General features: G+C 41.5%; 1 protein-coding gene across 5 annotated transcripts in view; it reads right to left on the bottom strand.

Annotated features, from left to right (window-relative positions):
* Positions 1 to 21473, bottom strand: part of MYO16 (myosin XVI) — a 627399-nt gene that overhangs the window by 99570 nt on the left and 506356 nt on the right. For all 5 annotated transcript variants that reach the window (XM_038387064.2, XM_038387062.2, XM_043509217.1 and 2 more), the window contains exon 28: positions 1296 to 1398. In XM_038387064.2, coding sequence (XP_038242992.1) covers positions 1296 to 1398 — 103 coding nt within the window. The remainder of the gene's footprint in view (positions 1 to 1295; positions 1399 to 21473) is intronic.

The raw sequence follows: 21473 nt of genomic DNA, 5'->3' as shown, positions 1-21473 counted from the left end.
AAATTCACCTTAAAAATCTTCTTATCCCTGGATCTTATTGTCTGCATCTCTCAAGTGTTTTGTGATTTTCTGGTTTGGAGGACATTGCATTGTATACTGTTGTATTTTTGCACAATTCACTTTTCAGCATGTTACATTACCTTATAGCTGGAACATCAACAATGTTTTAGAGATCACATGTTTCCATCCCTTTTACAGCAGAGATCCTGTTTTATTCCCTTTTTGCATTCCTATCTTTCAGGTTTGCTTTCAAATGCCAAGATCATTGTTCTTGAATTGCAGGCATTTACTGCTGGCCAACTGCTTTTTAAATTCTCTTGTTTTAGCACTATTTCTGACTCCCGTGGAGTTCAACTCCACAGGCACCATGCAGTGCACTTTGTGACTGGACTACAATATATAATTACAATTCCTCAGCATTTTCCCACCTTGACACTTGAAGCTCCAAATGAAGTTGTGAAGGTTAGTGGCACACTCAGCTAACATACACATTAGAGGGTGCTTTAATAGAGATCCCTATCGTAAGGGTGCTGGGCATAACCCAGAAAGGCACTTACGACATTCAGGCTGAAGCTAAGAAATCTGTCTGGGGAAAGGTTTCAGAGTAGCAGCCGTGTTAGTCTGTATTCGCAAAAAGAAAAGGAGTACTTGTGGCACCTTAGAGACTAACAAATTTATTAGAGCATAAGCTTTCATGAGATACAGCTCAAATGCATCCGATGAAGTGAGCTGTAGCTCATGAAAGCTTATGCTCTAATAAATTTGTTAGTCTCTAAGGTGTCACAAGTACTCCTTTTCTGTCTGGGGAAAGTGAAACTATTGAAATGTCTTTGTCTATTGTCATGTTTCTACCTTTTTGTCTTTCTTATATAGGAGATCAGATCATATAACCTTCTTGCCTTATAACCTGTGAATCTAGCCCAGATACTGTGCTCTGGTGGCAGCCATGCACAGACATTGGATGGGAGAATATGGACATTTTTAAGTAATTGGAAAAGCTTTAAGCAATAAAGACTAATTTACAAAGTATATGCACTTAATTGAGTACCCTCACTCCCAACAAGAGTGCTTACTGATTTTTCTACACATATCAGTGATCACAACTAATGATGTTCCACTAAACTCAGTAAATCAGATTATTTCATTCCAAAGAATACATGTAATGTCTTACCCACAGCAAAACATCAAAAGGATATATTTTTGCAAAGAATCTGGTGACTCCCACAATGGAAATTACTCCTCTTGGTTGTTTAAAGACCTAAACTGATATTTTAGTTATTTTATAAGTCACAAACCTGCCACCCTTGTAATTTACACTGCTGAAGAACAAGACGACATTTCTCCTTGGCAGATAACTTCTTTTTCTCTCCCAGTGCTGTATCAGACAAGTTCTTATACCTGCAAAAATCAGCAAAGGGATAGTTGCACAAGCAGGTAGTTCACAGGTGTATCCTAAAGTTACAGAGAATTGTAAATGTTGTCTATTGCAATTGTCAGTTGCTATATCAGTTTCCACATAGTTTAATATTCTAAGCACTGAAATTGCAGCCAGTATTCCTGAGTTCAAATGCTAGAATAGAAAATGTCTCTACAGCCTTTGTAAATCCATTTACTAGATCTGCAGAAATGTCTATGTACACAAGTTTTAAATTGCTAGATGCATCCCCTTATCAACTCCCAATAATGATGTGTATCAGGTGACATTAAAAGTAGCATTTACTTCTTGCATGTTCTCTTGGAGTTTCATCTAAAACTTACTGTAGTGGAAAAACTCTGATTAACTTCAGTGTGCTTTGGATCAGGTCCCTGGGAGGGGAAAATATTATTCCAGCAAATCTCATATTAAAAGATGGATATGTAGTAAGAATTCACTTACAAAAGGACAATTCTTTGTGCCACTTCCCCCCCTTCCTTCTCTTTTATAGCTAAGAAAAGTGGAACTGAAGTGATGAAGTTGTCAGTTTTCTCTGTTATAGCTACACATATTAATACAATCCAAAGGTTTCAATTATAAAAAAGTTGCTTCAAAGCAACTCTCTAGATTATTTCCTTCTTGTGATTTAAATAAGGAAACTCCAGCATGGCATGCAGTTGCTACCTGGTAGCTAAGTTAAGTGATGTCTTTTTAAATACAGTTGGGCGGGGGGGGGAGAGGCAAAGCTGCCACTCCAGTTCTTCAAGCTGCCATTTCATTCTCTCTTCTTTTTTGGTTTAATATATTCTGTTTGCCAATTTAACATGGCATTGTTCTAACGTTTCTATTCAAAAGATAAATCATTGCAGAAAAACAATCAAAATGAATTTGTTCCCCATGTTTACATTTAATTGCATTTTAAAAGAATGAATTACCATTACAAAACAAGAAAAGCAGGTAGTGCTGCATTGCTGAATTCCAGTGATCCCGTCCCAGGGCACACTCTTTCTCCCACAGCTAGTATTGATCTGGACACCCAAGTGACTGAGGACAGATGCAGGGATGAATTTTAAGCACCAGACTGCAATCTTAGTAAAATTTAATATTGGCACTATCTGCCCTGTCTCCCCACACCAGACATTTAGATGGGTCCAGTGTGGGATTTACAAGGCAATCATATATCCCATAACTGAGGGTAGACTCCCCATTGCCTACCCTAAGGATTCAGCTTGCTCTGCTGAATCCTCTCACCTTCCCCCTTCCTCCCTCCCGAAAGGGACAGAAGTTATCGAAGACTCTGGTCTGCCAGATCTACACATCTCCTTTTTTGCCCGAGACCTGAGATCCACCAGCAAAATCCCATGTCTTGTATTTTCTGGTTGCTGGCCCTTCAGACTTTTATCCACACTGGACACTGGAGGTGCCAGTGAATAGCTTGCTTGCATCCCCCACCCACATGACCTTGTATCTCATGCTTACTTAATCTAAACCCTACCTAATCCAATGCTTTACGTTCTGAAGCCAAAGTCTGCCCCAGCACCTGACAAGTGCTCTCCATCGTCCCGGAAAAACTCAGGCCTATTGTACCATATGTCCCTGTTCTTCATCACCGAACCACTGGCTTTCATAAAAACTCTGGTAACCTTATGGATCACATTCTTGTATGCTCTATCCATGCAGGCTTGGTTGACAGCTGCCTGCCAAATTCACCTTGCAAGCATCTCCAATCAAATCAGTCTTCTATTTGGCTATGATTGCATAAACAATTCCACATCTCTATGAATCCTAATGCTTAAACTGAGTCCCAAGCATGTTCCAACATTATTCTCACCAAGGCATTAGGTGGTTGAATGGTTGTGGGAAGAGAGCCAGTCGGATTGCATCTCTCTGCCTGGCCAATGGTAATGAGGTACTCAGAGGGAGGAGGGATCTATCCCTATATACACTCCACTTTATCCTAAAGCTGTCTCACAGCTTGCAAATCTAATAAAGTTTCCTGTTTGTTAAATCAGTGGATGGCAGTAGATTGATGTATCACATGCCTGAATTACTTTAGTTTGTTTGTTTAACTAGCACATTCTTCACAGTCAACACACTATTTTTCTGTCAGACATGAGCAAGATACGGTCTTTGTTTGTAAAACTTTTCAATGTGCACTCAGACCTCAGGAGTCTTATTTATTTGTTTATTTATTTATTTTGGAAGATGGGACGGCTGGATAGGATTTGTATTGGAAAATCTATAATGGATTAGCTGGCATTTCTCAGTGACCTTTCTACTGTGAAGAGAACCTCTATTCTAGACCTGTCCTTTCAAAGGAATAGTATAGAAAAGATGTTTGGAAAAATCAGGAGGTAATAGAGACCTTGTAAAAACAGCTCCCAATAAGAAACAGGAGGGAACCTTAGTGAAGTTTAATCATAAAAATAAAAAAATCACTGGGTCCTGATGTTATTCATCCACGGATGTTAAAGGAATTAACCATCTAATTTTTGAAAATTTATGGAGAACTGGAGTAGAAAATGTAAATATAGTATTCCAATTTCCCAGAAAAGGAAAGAACAATTATTCTGCCAATTACTTTCTGACAAATCTAACATCAATCTCTAATTATATTGCTGGAATAAATATTAAAATAAATTAAAAGAACAAATAAAGATCTTGGGGCTTAATAGACGTATGAGAAAAAAGCATCATGAATTCAAAAAGAACAAATCATACCAGATAAACCCAATTGCTTTGTTATTGTTCTTTTGTTTGTTTGATTTTTGATAGAATTACAAAAATATTAGATGAAGGGAATACAAGAGATGAAATACATTTTGTTTTGAGACTGATTCAGGAAAACTTAAAGAAATAGTTAATTTGTTTTGGAGATGCATACACATACATGAATTGCAATCTGCCCAATAGACTGGAAACAAAGAGTAATAACAAATGACAATGTAATAAAGTTTTGAAGGGAGATACCTTTTGTATTGGTGCTAGGCTTTTAATATTTTAGTTATTGGTTTGGACTGGTACTGAACTGCATAGGATTAAAAAGAAAGACCTGTAGAGAAGTTAAAATTAAGGGCAGAACATAAAATTGGGCTCTATTTGGAAAGACTGCAGCCTATTTTACTCTGTGTTAACACATACTCAATGGGAGGAAGATATCTCGAAAGCAGTAATGCTGAAAGAGACAATTAGGCAAATTGACAAGATATCCCAGTTTTATCATGATGTTGATGTTTTTCCATATGATTTCTCAATATCACAGAAAAACGTATTTTATAACAGCTGAAATGTCTGATCTATCAACTTTGAGCAGTCCAAATTTTGTTTCTTTTTTAACTACAAAAAGGGGGAGGGGCATATCTGATAACATCTAACAGTATTTGAGGTGTTATTAAAGATGGAGAACAATTTTTTAGGATGGCATAAATGGGACATCACTGGGATAATGGTTCAAATTTAAGGAAAAAATTAAGACAAAAATAATAAGACTACTGTCAGAACAAACTTTCCATCTATGACCCTTGTCTTGCAATGACCTTCATGTAGATCCATTCCTGAATACACATGGAGCTCAGGTGCCTATGAAATTGACTAGTCTGAAGTAGTCTTCCAAGGGAAATAGTCACTTGGGACATTTTAATCTCAACTGGATGAAAAGTAAAAAATATAGCAAATAATTACGTAATAAAATAATCATACACTGGTGTGGGGTGGCTCATGGCCTTTTCCATCTCTAATTTTTATAATTTTATATTAGGCTTCACCATCAGCAACCATCACAAGACAGCTGAATTTCAATCTCTGGAGAGAAAAAATAACTAAGAAGTGTGTCTTAATCATACAGCATCTATTCATGCACTTCATGTAATTAAGCAAGGGTTTCCTCATCTCAGGCAATGTGACAGCAGAATAATAAATGGAATTCTAAATTATATTTCAGCTCTTGGGATTAGTCAATTCAACTTTGTAAATAAAAATGAAACCATAACATCTGCTAAAAATTTGCATTATAAAACTTTCACGTCCTTTTACTTAAAGCTGACATTCCCATTTCATCTTGATAATGCAATATAAATTATTATATTTATTAAACAGATTGGCAAAAATGACACATTACATCAGAAATGTCCTAGCATAAAACATACATACAATCAGGTGGACGAATAAAAATCAGTGATTTTTTGAAAAAAAAATCAGATTTTTTTTAAATCAGATTTTTTTCTTTGGTGGTGTTATTTAAATTGTAATAAATTTTTCTTTTTAAAAATAAACCTGTTTAAAATGAAATCTGAATATAATACAAAAGTGTTAAGGCCTAAACTTATTATAATCTCTTAAAATATGTACATAAAAATAAGTATGTTGAATGGACCAGACTCTATCAAAAACTCTCAATTAAGGCTGCTCTTCTACATAAAGAAAGAATGAGGGGAAAAATGTATAACTTTTGAGACCAAGCTTTATAAATATGGCTTTAAAAAATGTACTGTATTAAGGGCTGGATCCTGTAGGGGATCCAGGGGCAGTCCTATTGGGTACAAGAGACTGACAAAGTCACCATAGGCATGGGACCCAATTGCTGAGTGCAAAAGACACCATCACATGTATCTTATCAGGATCATCCACTGAGCCCACCTGGGTGGTCACATACTCCTATTTTATAGCTTCTCCTTACCTGAGCTCTGATTGGCTCCTTTCTCAAATTATGAATATTTATGACTCCAGCTACTGTGGAAACTTACTCTCCAGCTCATGGAAGAACAGTGATCTGCTCAGGACCCTACCAGCCCTTGCTTCTAGATGGTTCTGGGCACTTCAAGTAAATGGCCTGGCTCTGTCTCCTGGCATGTGTACACAGACAGCAATACAAACAAACAGAAAATCTCAACTGCTTCCCTCAGTCTCTAATCAAATAAAATACTGCAGAGCAAAATGCAGGTGGATTACAGGAGCAGATAGGGCTGTAAGGGAGTTATGTAACAAGGGAGAAGAAGCAGAGTGTGCCACCAGAAAGGAGCAGGACTAGTGTCAAAGCAGGACACTGTGGCAAGAAGGGACAACACTGTTTGGAGTGCAGCCTCTAATATTAATTTCAACACCAGGGAACTGGAGGAAAGAAACTGCCATGACTGCATGTCATTTAAAAAAAAAGACCCAATCTGGGAATATGTTCAAGAAATTCCTGTACCTCTACGTAACAAAGAAACAAATGCCAAATGTAAACAGTTCTACAAAGAGATACAAATCCGGTTCTCAGAATGAAATAACATAATGAAAAATGCTCCTCGGAAGGCTCTTACCATGGCCCGCTGCAGCTCTTTGGCCCCCAAGGCCCTGACCCCAGGCCATGCCGAAAGCTGGAGCTGGGTCGGGGTAAGAGCTGCACAAGCAGCTGTGGAATGCCACAGACTGGGGGCTGCTCTTGGTCCCCACTCCCGCCCCCGCAGGTGGAGGGGCCTGCGCTCACCAATCCAGCTCTAGCTTTTAGCTTGGCACTTAGGGAGAAGAGGAAGGGCAGGGCCATGGAGGGGACGTGGCCTCGTGGCCTACCCACTTTTAGGAAGAATCCATCACCCTTGGTGCAGCAATGTACACAATGATCTGGTAATATGTGCTTGAGTGACAACAGAAGATGGGGTTACATTACAGAAACAACTGATACATCAGGAAATGCCCATACAGCAGAATACTTCAAAGAAATAGCAGGAAAAGCTATAACAAACTGTGAACAAAAATTCAAGTGTCAAGTGCATAGCTTTGTCAAAATGCTGCACATGAAGTTAGGGTGAGAAGAAATCTAGAAGAAGATAATTAAGGGAACTGAAACTTATATAGGTACAGTGCTCATGTGATGCACCTTTTATCCAAAGACTTAAGTACAATTCCAGGAATAAAGAAAACTCTTGAAATTGCAAAATGCTTCTGTAACAGCCGTGTTGCTTCAGTTTTACTAAAGAGAACAAATTAATTCTCCCTGATCAGGACAGGGGTGTGGGTAGCCTGGTGTGACAGGGTGTATAAACCCCTCACTGGACAGGAGGGGATTAAGGAGCAGCTCTGGGCTAAGGAGGCCCTACCCCTCTGCCTGTGCTGAGCATGCTTAGGTTGGAGGCAGGGTTTGAAAGGCAGTCAGACAGCTCAATCAGGGCCAAGGACTGGCAGGCCAGGAAGAAGGAAGGGCTCTGGGAGCTCCAGGGATGGAGGTGAGCTGAGATTACACCCAGGCCGGGAACAGGGGAGCTGCAGCATCCAGAAACTGGGACCAGCCGACCAGAGCGGGAAGCCCGGAAGGCAGCACTCTTCAAGGACAGACGGCAGACGGCTGGGATGCAGATGGAGTTAGGAAGTCACTCAAACTGACACAAGGCACCACTCGGTGAGCAAAGTCAAACCAGCCTCCCAGGGCGTTGGGTTGGAACCCGGCCGAGGTTTCCCTACCCCACCCATGAATTGCACTCACAAGGAGGAGTTGCTGCAAAGAACAGTACACGTTAGGCAGATCTGCCAGCTATGAACTGTATCTGCTAGGCATAGTTGCTGCGAGAAGCTGAAACCACTAGGTGGATTTGCTGCCCAGAACTGTACCCACTAGATGAGGCTGTCAGTGGAGACAAACCATTGGGTGTAACTGCTGCCTTGGGCCCTAACTGCTAGGATGGAGACTCTGCCTCCCACCCACACCTGGCTTTGGGGTTAGTGTCAGGCACAGGCTGAAAGTCTAGGGGCCAATTACCAAAGAATCAGGCCAGATTGGAATACCAGGAATTCAGAATCAAGAAATAAACTGGAGGGCAGCGATCAAGAGTCAGTTACCAGGAATCAGCCTGAGTCAGGATACCGCAAGGTCAGGATCATGAGACAGAACTGGAGGGCAGGAATGAGGAGCCAGTTACCAAAAGTCAGGCCACGTCAGAATAGCAAAAGGTTAGGATCAGAAGACAGGAACAGGTAAAATACCAGGCCAACTATCCATGAGGTGGAGCGCCATCGGACAGACAACTTGCTGTTTCCTTATCTGACTTAAATAGGGGCTGTGGTCCAATCAGGAGCAGTGGTGCTCTCCCATTCAGAACATATGGGTGGATCTTGTGCCCCAGTCTGCTGCCTGTGAACTGCAGAGTGGAGGATTGGAGTGTGATGACTCTTAGAATCCCCATGAACTCATGTTCAAGACCTGCAGAGCCTGCTATCCCTCAAAATGTAGGTTGACTGTTTTGAGCTATATAAGAACTGGCCTAGTTTGATGACAATTTGTGACAAAATAGATGGAACTATCACAGCCAAAGTGGTCAACATCAGACTAATGAGAAGTGTAGAAGATATGCTGAATATGCTGAAACTTATTTCCATAGCCATGGACAAACTGCATTAAGATTGCTGCTGAATTGCTGATGCTGTTGAAATTTGGAAAGAACTTCAAGAGAAATTAAAGAAAGAAATACCCGACAACAAAGTTACATTGCAGGCAGTAAAGACGTGGATGGATCAAGCACTTACTCCACCTCATTTTCTTGCCAATATTCTCAACCCAAAGGACCAGGATAGGAGCCTAGCTGATGAAGAAAAAGATGCTGTTAACAAACAAACAACTAACAAATGTCAGGGTTGGAGGTGAAGCAGTATATGTTTGCTGAGGATGTTTTAAAGAAAGCCACACACTAAACTGGTGGAAGTCCCTAGCTAAGCACCTGGAATTAGCGTTTGTTGAAGTGCAAAACAACTTTTCACAGCAGTAGCGTCTTCTGCAGGAAGAACATTTTCTTCATTTGGACTAAGTCCTTCAGTTTTGAGAAATTGATTGGAAGTTGAAAAAGCAGGAAACTTGTCTTTCTCTTCCAGTCTATCAATAAAAAATTATGAGGGAGGGGATGAGATCCACTAATTTTAAAATTTTGACAGCCTAAGTAACTTAGGCGACTGTCTCATTTTCAAGAGACTTAGACAAGTAGGAATTTAAGCTCAAGTTGCTTTCACTTAGGCATATTTGAACATTTTCTGAGGCTGACCTGACATAATCAATTAATTCACTGACTAAAGTTAATCCTTCCATTTAATAAGTCATTTAATTATAAATGTGAAATATGTTTTGATAAGAGAAGTTTATGTATCCAGAACATTTAAGATGGTTTTGTTTAATAAAAATAAGGTTTTTATGCTGTTTTGTGTGTTTAATTAAATTCCAGTTACAATCCTAATGCAGCTTGACACAAATCTTGAGCAACAACTTAATTATCTAGTAAAAAAATAATATCATGGATCATTTTCTAACATTCTAAAATGTGCAATTAATAGGAATCTGAAAATATTAATGATTTAAAAATGATATAGTTATAGTTTACCCTCCGAAGTAGAAAAAAAATGTACCACGTCTAGGGTAAAGGCTCTATTTAGTTGTAAATCAACATGTTTTAATGGTTATATCATTTGCAAGAATTCACCTTTCTTTAGAAAATAACTGAAGTACAAATGGAAAAGTTGATTAAAATCCATGATTTAAATCTAGCCTTTGCACTTGGGGATTTAAACATGATTTTAATCGCTTTGACTTAAATGAATTCACCCTGCAACCAGCCCTATTCCAAAGGAACTCACCTGTAGCTCTGTAAACACTGAGATTTAACCCCAGATAGATGGACCTTTCCTTTAGCTAACCTTCGCTGGTGCGTGTGCACACCCCACACAGGAGATATACCAGTGAAGAAGCAGCAGAATGCTGCATTGCTATCCAAAATACACAGATTGTAGAACAAATTTAGGATTCCGGTCAATCCACTAGACTTCATATTGTATAGCATGGGGCAGATGTGAAGTGGTGTGTAATGAGGCTCATCACACTATTCTCTGCTCCACAATTATATTCTCAAGAAGGCAAAGAACATAGAAACACACATCGGTTATTCATTCTAACCTGTGCATTGAATCCTCTCCTTCATTACTGTATGCTGCCTCATAACAACACACAATGGGTAAAAGACAGGCCTTACTTAGGACCAGAATCTGCAGCTCTGACTCTTGTTGAGTGGCACCTCACTCTGTGAGTGAACACGCTGGTTTCAGTGGGACTACTTGAGGAGATAGATACTACTCCATGTGAGTAAGTGGACCACAATCTGGCCCTTTATCAGTTGTTATTTATTATACTGTGCCACAGAAGAATCGGGCTTGATCTGAGCTGACACTGTGCCTCCAGATACTCATCTGTCCCTCTGATCAGCTCTTTTCTGTCCATCCATGTACATTTCCCCAGCCAGGACAGACCATGTGCAGCCTCACCCCCACTAGTAGCAGCTCATTAGCTGTCAGGGTAAGCACTGCCTAGTCAATTTGGCAGGCTCAGGCAGGCACATCTTAGATTTTGTGTGTATCAAAAGCAAAAAGCAAAAGCACTGAGAGGGAGGGAGGCCTTGACCTTGACAAAAAATATTGTTTCTTAGGATTGAGCTTTGTGTTCAGTCTGGGTTGAGTTCCCTTTTCTTCTCTACTTTTATTGTTCTCCACTGCTCGGTCCCTTTTGCTCTAATGGTTCATATATCAGCCTCTAGTGCTGCAAGGCTGACTCACCCATAAGCACGTGTAACTCCCAAGGAGGTTACATAGATTCCTGGGACCCTGTCTGCTGGCAGCTCAGGGAGAGGCACGCGGTCCCTGGTAGGGAGGGGGAGCCAAGGCAGACTCAGAGTCCACCCAGCAACCCCAATAGGGAGTGAGAGGCCCTCCCAAGGAGAAGTCATTTTGGAGTCACTCTGGAACCAGTGGAGGAAAGGGCAGGACTGGCTGTGCGGAGAGCTGGTGACTCCCAGGCCTGCATGCAGGGTTCCCCCTGAGAACAGGCCTCTAGGGACCTGACAGCAGATCCTCAGCTGAGTTTTTCCTTCCCCACTGATGATTCCCAGTTTGTAGTGTTTGCTGGGAAACTTCCCAGCAAGGCTGAGTTTGCCTTCCGGCTCCCTAGGTGAGACTAGTCACTTCAGCTCTGCTTTGGCTGCTAGTCCAGGGAAGCTGCCTGCAGAGTGTGTGTCTGGAGGCTGGGCTAGGAGGCTATAGTTTGGATGTTAATGTAGTTGTGTAACATACACCTTGAACCCTGCACCCCTTTGTGGTGAGGGGAAATCCTGGGACTGGCGCAGCCTGATTCCTGCCTGAGGAGGATCCCAGCCAGCAGAGAGCAGCCCCTCTGCAGTGACTGAGGAGTCCAGAGTCATCTTCGAACCTGAGGATCATTCATGGAGTTTGTGAGTGTACCGTCGTTTGGTTAGTTAGTCAGGGAATTTGTTTTGGGGATCCCCACTCCCTGAACTGTGTCCTCAAGCCAGGGAATAAGGGTTTGAGGATTTTATAACCTGCTGCATATTACATCTGTGGAGGGATTTACCACCTTCTTCCACTTGTGAGTCCTTTGGGCTGTAGTGAAGCCAGTCAGCCACACTGCTAAACCACTGCAAAGAAGAATTTGTAGTTATAGGTCATCAAGGGTCCCAGTAAAATACGTGTACCAGCGGGACACTAATTTTACATTTGCTACATCAAGTCACGGGTATTTGCAGTGTGGGCACTGGTGACTAAAAATAGTGTTTTACCCTGTTACGTTGTATTTGTCTCCTGTTTAATATAATTATTGTGTTGAATATATTTTTATGTGTTTGTATTATTTCTTGGAAGTCTCCAACTATCTGGCAAGTAAGTGGGGATTACTCTGTCATTAGAATTTTCTGCCCAAGCTGCCCTGGTGACCCTGCCACGGAGGAGCAAGGGGGGTGGAGGCACCGCCAAATAATTTCATAGAAAAAAAAGAAAGAAGATACACCCTGCTGAGTGGGTGGTGGGATCCAAAAGAACCCAGACCTGTCCATCAAAACCTGTATGCGGATTGGCATTAAAGGAGGTAACCAGGTGGAGAGGGGGCGCTACACACAGAAATGCAGATAATCTCTCCAATGCAACTGGTGGTTCAGGTAGCAAGGAGTTCAGGGCAATGAGGAGATCCTTTTTAGGCCCTTCTGAGACTCTGAGAGCAAAGAAGGCTTCTCTTGAAGTCTATCTGTGGTTCTCTCCAGAGGGGGCTTCTCTTTGTGCACTTCAATAACATTGGAGGGAGAGTTTGTAAGAACATAAGAATGGCCCTACTCGGTCAGACCAAAGGTCCATCAAGTCCAGTATCCTGTCTTGCGATAGTGGCCAATGCCAGGTGCCCCAGAGGGAATGAACAGAACAGGTAATCATCAAGTGATCCATCTCCTGTCACCCATTCCCAGCTTTTGGCAAACTGAGGCTAGGGACACCATCCCTGCCCCCCATGGCTAATAGCTATTGATGGACCTATCCTCCATGATAAGGATGCTTGAAATTCCAGCTTCATTAAGATTTCTCTACCTGTGAAAGCTATAATAGCATTTATAGCTTATGCAGTCTGTACACATCCCAGTATTTTCCCTGGGGCATTGCCCGAGACTTCTGTAGAAACAATGAGCCAGATTCTGTTCTTGGTTACATTGGTGTATAACAGGAGTAATTCAGCTGAAATTGATGGAGTTAAACTGGTGTAAGACACAGCAGACTAAGGCCCAGTGGGTCCTTTCCCTATAAGTAAATGGAACCTGCACATTGAAATGTGTATCACGTTTCTGTATTCGCTTTCAATTGTCACTAACAACACTGTCTCACTCACATCCCTATCATTCAGTCAGACTGGGAATCAGGCCCTAAACAGCCTCCACTAGTATCTGCTTCTTCTGGTGAAGGTTATCAGGATGTCAGAATCTTCAGGAGGTGGTGTAGGAGAAAGAAAACATCTGTTTGTGTTAAGGGGACAGGAGAGCAGAGCCTAGCATTTGCAATACCAGGGAGGCATGAAAGAGGAGGAGAGACTGAAAGGTGGAATAGCCTTGGAAAGGGTTGTAGTTATGTGTGTTAGTATTGAGTCACATGCTGGGAAAGTACTAGCAGTCAAGCTGGGAGTAAACCAGCGTATTTTGTTCTGGCCATGAGGAAATATATTGACTTAATCAATGACTGCACAATTGTTCTTTTAAAGCTCCATTATTTAAGTAAGTTAATCTATTCTTGTCAAAATTTGCTCCTTAACCAGGTAATTCTGCTGTCTTACATATTTGCATTGCATAAACTAATGTAAATGGATTTATTTCTTTAAAATGTTTTTCTCTTAGCTGGTCTGTGTTTTTATTAATTTAAGAAGTTTATTCGCTTTACAGGAATTTGCTTAGAAGCATTTTAATGTATACAGATTTGTAGAGATAGTAGTGGCTGACAATACTTTCTTTTAAAAGGCTTATTCCCATGTCAGACATTTAACGAAGCTTCTTACTACCATATATAATTCTCTGTGCATTTGTCTTTGTCATTATCTGCTGCCCACAAATTATGAGGTAGTTAAGAATCATATTATCTTGGTAGAAACATAAGGGGGCTGAAAAATCTTTTAATTTTGTTCGTTGCTAGTTTCTGACAGAATTTGGGCAGCTTTTTGGGATATGAGTCAAGAACTTTTGATTCATTTGTCTTAGTAAACTAATCAAATTTAAACCTATCTTTCTAATCTAGGTATTCATACGGCACATATTCCCATGCTATCTTGGTGCTGTGTCCTTCTGTTTGGAAATAGCATGAGTATTAAAATTCATGCATGCACAAAATGCATGGAAATTATAAGGATACAGCAGGATAATGAAATTATTTATTCCTTTAATAAATATTTGGTTAACCCTGAGAGATGGAAAAGTCAATTTCTAGTGGATATATGGGAATTGGACCAGGATGTCAGTCCAGAGATATCAGGGTTGGCACTTAATAACTCTGTAACTGAAATGAACTTTTTAAAGGTTTTCAGAAAGATTGTATTTAAAAAGTGAAAAACCTCTAGAACAGTAATAACTGTAGAACTGGATTGAGCTATGTGCAATCCAATAAAACATGATCCTTATTAGGAAAGAAAATGTAAGGATATAAAATTTCTTCCTCAGAACCACTAGGTTTGCAGAGAGAAACTAATATCTAGAATTGCTCTTGGAAATAGTCTAGAAACCAGTGCATTCTCTGGAGCATAAATGCAATATATTCCCTGTGAGATACTCAACTAAGTAAGTTTACACATACATTTCATACCAAACAAAATAAAAATAACACTGAAATTATTTAAGTTACGAAGTAAAACACCCAGAAGTTAAGAACTGACAAAACTGAAGTTGCCTGTAAAACCCTGTGCCTATGTATTACAATACAGGCTTTTGTATGATTACCCCGATTCTGCAAAACATTTAAGCGTGTGCTTAACATTAACCATGTGAGTAGTTTAATTGACTTCAGCAGAACTACTTGACTGCTTAATGTTATGCACATGTACGTGCTTTGCTGGGTCAAGGCTTCAGTGCACAAGCTAGAAAGAGCTCAGTGAACAAGATATTTGTTTAATATTTCTTTTGATCTCTATCATTCTGTGTTTGGCCCCATTCCTGATTTACCATCAAAATCTGCAGTGAAATTTTTTTTATTTTCCTTGTACGTTTTTATATGCGCTCATCTCTGCGATGTCTGTGCACCCCACAAATATTAACGAATTTACCCTGACAAGACATCTCTGAGATCAGGACATACTATCACTGCAATTTTAAAGATGTGGAACTGCTTGCTCTGTGACCTTGAGAACTGCTGATTCCATGATCTGACTTCAAAAGCTGCTTCTGTTGCTCCAGTCCCAGAATGTTGTCCTCTATTGCATTAGCCTATGTTAAAATCCATTAATTCTCTTCCTTGCCATAGGAGAATCTGACACTTCAAATGGGGATTTAGCATAGTGTGACAAAGTTCCTCCTCTACCTTGGTGGGTCCTGTGCTTATTGGCGGATTTTGCTCGCCTCAGAGATTCACGGCAGCCCCCATTTTATGGCTCAAATGTGCCGTTCATTCAGATAACCTCATCACTGGCCAGCATGGGGAAAAAAGAGTAAGAACAATCCCCACAGTTTCTCCTGATCCACCATGTGTGTTGGGGACCAGCTCAGAGACCTTCATCTCTGGTGGAAGCTCCTGTGTTGGGTCAGGAGTTGGGAGGTTTGGGGGGAACCTGGGCCCGCCCTCTACTCCGTGTTCCAGCCCAGGGCCCTGTGGACTGCAGCTGTCTAGAGTGCCTCCTGGAACAGCTGCATGACAGCTACAATTCCCTGGGTTACTTCCCCTTGGCCTCCTCCCAACACCTTCTTTGTCCTCACCACAGGACCTTCCTCCTGATGTCTGTTAACGCTTGTACTCCTCAGTCCTCCAGCAGCACGTCCTCTCACTCCCAGCTCCTTACGCACACACCTCACTAACTGGAGTGACAGTCTTTTTAAACCAGGTGTCCTGATTAGTCTTAATTAATTCTAGCAGCTTCCCAATTGGCTACAGCCTGCCTTAATTAGTTCTAGAAAGTTCCTGAGTGTTCTGGAATAGTTCCTGTTATCTTACCCAGGGAAAAGGGACCTGCTTAACCTGGAACTAATATTTCTATCTTCGACCACTCTCTTGTAGCCATCTGGCCTGACCCTGTCACAACAGTTATAAATGCATATAACTAGATATTGTCAAATACCCACACAAAGGAGTAAGTTCTGATTCTTAGATCTGTCTTCAGAGAACTGCTGGTGTAAGTCACTGTCCATCAAAACAATACAAGTCTTCGGGGGGGAAGGCAGCTCTAGCCCCAAAGAACTGGAGAATTCCTCTTCATGGTTGCTGTTGGTTCCAATTATTGACTGAAGCTAAGAGACACCCCAGATACTTAAGTGACAGGGGTAGCTGAGAGAAATGTTTACTTAGACCATGTCTATGCTACACAGTTTTGCCAACATAAGGCAGCTAATGTCGACCTAACTATGGAGGTGTACACACTGTCACTTTAACTCGCCTAGTACGCCAGCATAATAATACCACCTCAACAAGAGATGTAGAGCTTAGGATGATTTAGTTTGAGCAACACAGTGTCATGGTAAACACTGCATTGCTTACATCGACCTAAGTGGCCCCCAGGAGGTATCCCACAGTGCCCACCATGATTGCTCTGGTCACCATTTTGAACTCTGCTGTCTTGCAGCCAGGAACACTGATGAACGCCCCTCCTCTGTTAAAGTTCCAGGAATTACTGAACTTGCTCTTCCTATTTGCTTGCTGTGGAGAAATCACATAGCAATTGCGCAGCTGAGCATGCCGGCTCCACACAGCAAAGATGCTTCTACCTGGAGTACATGAGAGGTTGTGGATCTCCTGCGTCTTGGGGGAGAGGAGGCTGTGCAAGCATGGCTCTCCTCCAGCCCCATGAACTTGCTTGGGGCATGGGGGGAAGGGCTATGATAGGGACATGCAGCAGTGCCATGTAAAACTCAAAGAGCTGAGACAGGCATAGCAGAAGGCCAGGGAGGCAAATAGTCGCCTCTGGTGCAGAGCCATAGACATGACGGGGCTAGGATCAGGTTGGTGGTGAATAGCCCCGCCATTGAGTTCCTCTTATAGCCTTGTGTTCATAACGCACAGCACAATACTGAAGAGCAGTGAAGGCTCTATGCTTTCTTACACAGGTGGCTGGCTCACAGGTTACCAGGGCAGTTGAAAAGTGGCTGGAAACCTAATAGGATGCCCATGGCATGATAGGAATGAGAAACATGCATCATGTGACCTGAACCTGTCCCCCATGAGGCACCGCAAAACCTTCCCAAAACACTGTGTGGCCAGCTGCACAGTGGGATCAACGCAAGAGCTGCTACTGTGGATGCACTCTGCCAACACAGGGAGCAGAGTGTGGACATGCAACTGCGGTTTAATTGCACCGGTGGCTGTACATCGACCTAACTTTGTAGTGTAGCTTTAGTGTAATCTGATGACATGATAGTCTTCTGATTACACTATTTACACATGTGCACCTCCCTCATCAAACATCAACTCCTTTCTTCCCTGCAAACATTGTAATTGGGGATCTGAAAAATATTTATAATGAAACCAAAACAGACAAAATAAGAGCCCATATTCAGGCCTTTGGGGAAAATATTTATTTGGGTTGCAAACACCTAGTTACTACATTTATTTAATTTTGGGGGTTATACAGGAGCAAGAGAGAATGTGGGAGACAGCTAATTTAAAGACCCTCACACTGGATAAAACCAGATCCTGAGGTTATTTTAATCTCAGAAGCATTATATGTTTAACTGACTTTTTAAGTGTGCTCACAGGGCCAGAACCCAGTTACAGGGCCAGAACCCAACCTCTGCTACTGCCTCTTGGCATTGCTCCATTGGCACAAAGCGGTGCATCTAGGGATTTCCCCTGGCCTGATCAAATATCTGAGTAGTGTAAACCCATCATCACTTCCCATCTCACATCCTAGTGAAAGGGGCATATCAGGAAAAACAGAGTGTACTCAGTTGTGGAAATTCCTGTCTGGGTAATAGTCAGAGGGCTCTAACAAGCCACTGATAATTCAGAATAATTTAAAGATTGCTCAGAATTATGCCAGAGTCAAACTGATTCCTGGTGCCACACAGATTGGGTGGGGAAGCACTAAGATGTCATACAGCCAACTTTGCCCCCTCAAGTCCTGCGAGAAGCACAGTTTTGGTGAATCTGAGGATTGGGGCCATACAAATGCAAGTACTGTGCCAAAGTCAAATAAATGTAGACTTTCATTGGATCTGTCCAGGGTGCTAGAGATTTTCACCTTTTATTCTATTTCTCAGTTTGCTCTGTATGAGATTTTTTTTTTCTCTTTAATGTACATTGGTACCCGATGAGCCCATGACTATACATTGACAATATGCACCTTCTCTGTGAGGCCTCCCAACTTTAAATTGTTTTCCCTTTTCACTAAGGTAGGCATTTTGGTAGAGTTTGTTGCTTCCTGAAACTTCCTTGTCTACTTACAAAGAAATACTCTCACTTCCAGACTCTCTCAGATTTAGCTTTGCAAAAGGCATCCAGAGTCGAGGTAAATTTGTCTTTGTCACATTTCTAATTTGTGTTTGCAGTGTCCTCAAAATGACTGTTTCAATGTTTTTGACTTGCTCTATCTTTTCTGCTGACTCAACACTGATCTCATGGAAAAAAATGTATATGAAAGCTATATTTCAGAGAAGAATGCTTATTTTATTTTGTCAAACCAAAATGAATCTAATATCAACACAAATGAGAAACACCAATTCAGTTTCTAAATCTGTGACACCATATTACATAATAGGCCAAATCTAGAGTTGGTGTAACTTTGCATTGCTTCATTTTCTTGAATGGAGCAATATCAATTTCTCTCATAAGGATTAATGGTGTCTTAGTATATATCAAGGCACTAGTCTATGATCAGAATTATTTTTAACATCATACACTAAGGCTAAAATAGGCCAGCCAATCTGATCACCTGTCACTTTGTAAGTGTATTTACTACATAATTCTTACTAATGTCCTGCCTAACTGTTCATTAGTGTCTGCAGACTGTTCTGCAGTTTTCTTTCTTCATAGAAGGTTTGGGGTATATTTAGATCAACATTTCCTGCTAACACAATGATAGCTTCTCCACTTTTTGCACATTCAATATATTTTTAAAAAAATACCCCCATAATTTCCTTCTGAGGAAAAGGAGAAAGGAAAAAAGAAAGAACTGTGTATGAGAGATTAACAGTCAGATCCCTGAGTGCTCTTCTGGAAGGTGATCAGATACCACACCAGTGAGGGCTGTAGATGAATCTGAACAGAACTGCAGATTGTAAGTTCAATGAATTATGACTTCTGCAGGGAACTTCAAAATTGCAGTCAGATTAAAAACATCACACTGTAATTGAAATAGTCATTGTATGTATTCCCCTCTACCTATTGCCATGATTACCACAAGAACCTATTATTGTGACATTTTATCCTCATCACAATATTTGCAATAACAACTAATTCGTTTTGACATCTTTTAAAATTGTCCTTAAGAATGAAATAATCAAAGTGTTAACTCCTCTTGAATAGGTTTTATTTTTTTAAATAAACAGCTTTCTGAAGCTCTAACCAGTGACTAAATCTTCTCCGCTTTTGAAGGTATTTCTGGTAGAATCTTCCCTTCTATTTAGTAATATCTGTTGTATCTTTGCAGAACAGGTTGACTCTAACCCCATGAACCCTCAAGGAGCCATGCTTTGAGATAGAGAATGCTCAGATTGGGATAACTATCATTCTGGGAGAGGAGCTGAGGAGTGATTGGAAGATTCATTGCTGGACAAAGAGCTAGGTGAAGCAGGTAAGGAAACCACATCTGCCTCGAACATGTCAGGACTATTAGGATAACTCTGGACTTATCCTGTCTGATTTTGTTTACCATTCTGAGAATGAAAGGTGCTGGGGGAAAACACATAAAGCATCTTCATCCAAGTGAGGAGGAAGGCATCCCCCAAGGAATTGTGACCTAGATCCCCCCTTGAACAGAATAGATGGCCTTTTTTGTTCATAGCTGGGGTGGAGAGATCTACTTCCAGAAACCCCCAAGTCTGAAGTATGTTGAGAAGAACATGGGAATCCAACTCCAATTTGTAGTTCTGGGGAAAAACACCTGCTGAAAGCATTGTCTGTGACATTCTACCTGCCCGGGAGATATATTGCTGAGATTCCTATGCAATGTTTTATGCACCAGTTCCAAACCATAATTGCTTCAGCTCAGAAGGAGAGGGATCTTGCTCCTCCCCTGCCAATTGATATAAAATATACAGGGCACGTTGTCTCTCATGACTTTGATAGACCTGTGTCTGATGAAAGGTAGGAGATTGGAGAGGCATTTCAGACCTCTCTATGCTCAAACAGGTAATATGGAGGATGGTTTGCTGGGGTGACCACCTGCTCTGTACCATGAGAGCACTGAGGTGTACCCTCCATCCTAACAGAGATTCATCCATGGGTATAGTTGTTAGGCTCTGGTTCCAGGCAGTCAGGCCTAGTGATTGGAGAGGTGGTTGAAGCCATACAGAGGGTCAGAAATAGGCTGGGGGCTGTGCTGAAACTGGGGTCTGGGAACAGACCTTGGGTCAGAACCGAGTCAGAATTCATAGGCAAGCCCAATCAGTGTCATAATCAGAGTCCAGATGCGGGCCACAGTTGAAGCAGGGTTATCCAAATCTGTAGATAAACCAAATCAATATTGTAGTCAGAGTCCAGATGCAGGTTAACGGTTGGAGCCAGGTTGGAGTCAGTCCGAGAGTCTGAGGGTCAGTTGGTGGATGCAGGGCTGGAGTCGGTCAGTAGTAGTCATGGCAGCTGAATGAACAGCACTGGGCTGGCTGCAAGTTTTCCTCACAACAGATATCATTGGTGTTGGTTGGAGGAAGGGAACACCCTCTCCTACATTGTGATGAGCCTTTCAACAGTCTAAAGAGAGTGTTTTCCCTGTTAAGGAACTGACATCTGTTTGTCTAGGTTGTGCCTGTTTGGCGAGTAAACTGATCTGAACCATCCCTAGAACCAGCAAAGGCATAATTTCACATGTTCTGTCACAAAAGTGCAAGCCATCATGGTATTATCTGCAAACAATTTCAGTCCATCAAACAGGAGATCCTCTACCATATTCTGGAAAACCAGGATGCCCTGTGCAGGTATGTGCAGCACTGAGAGCCACCAGAAGAGATATTCTGGCCAGGAACTGCCCCTCAGTAGTGGTATCCTGAAATTGTTCCATTTGGTCTGGAGGAAGGTGTTGAATAAAGGGAAACAAATTCTGCATAATTTGTAAAGTTTTATTTGGCCATCAGCACTCGTTAATTTGCAATGAGGAATTGCAGAGCGACCGATAAGTAAGAGTTTCTCCCCAGAACATCCCTTCTAGTCTCTGTCATACAGGGTGGGCTTATACCACTAGTGTTTGCCCCATTTGTTCACTGCATCTTCCAACAGAAAGTTGTGTGGAGGGTGAGAAAATAGGAACTCCAAGTCCTTGGTGGGACCTAATACTTTTTATCAGCTCTCTTACTTGTAGATGTTACTGTAGCCAGGGTTTGCCAGATGTTTTTTGCAGGTTCCAGCAGAGCCTCACTGATAGGAAGGGCAACTCTGGAGGTGTCACAGA

The sequence above is a fragment of the Dermochelys coriacea genome, chromosome 1 (assembly GCF_009764565.3).
Source record: "Dermochelys coriacea isolate rDerCor1 chromosome 1, rDerCor1.pri.v4, whole genome shotgun sequence".
NCBI lineage: Eukaryota > Metazoa > Chordata > Testudines > Dermochelyidae > Dermochelys > Dermochelys coriacea.
The sequence above is the reverse complement of the archived record's forward strand: the minus strand, read 5'-3'. Positions and strand labels throughout refer to the sequence as shown.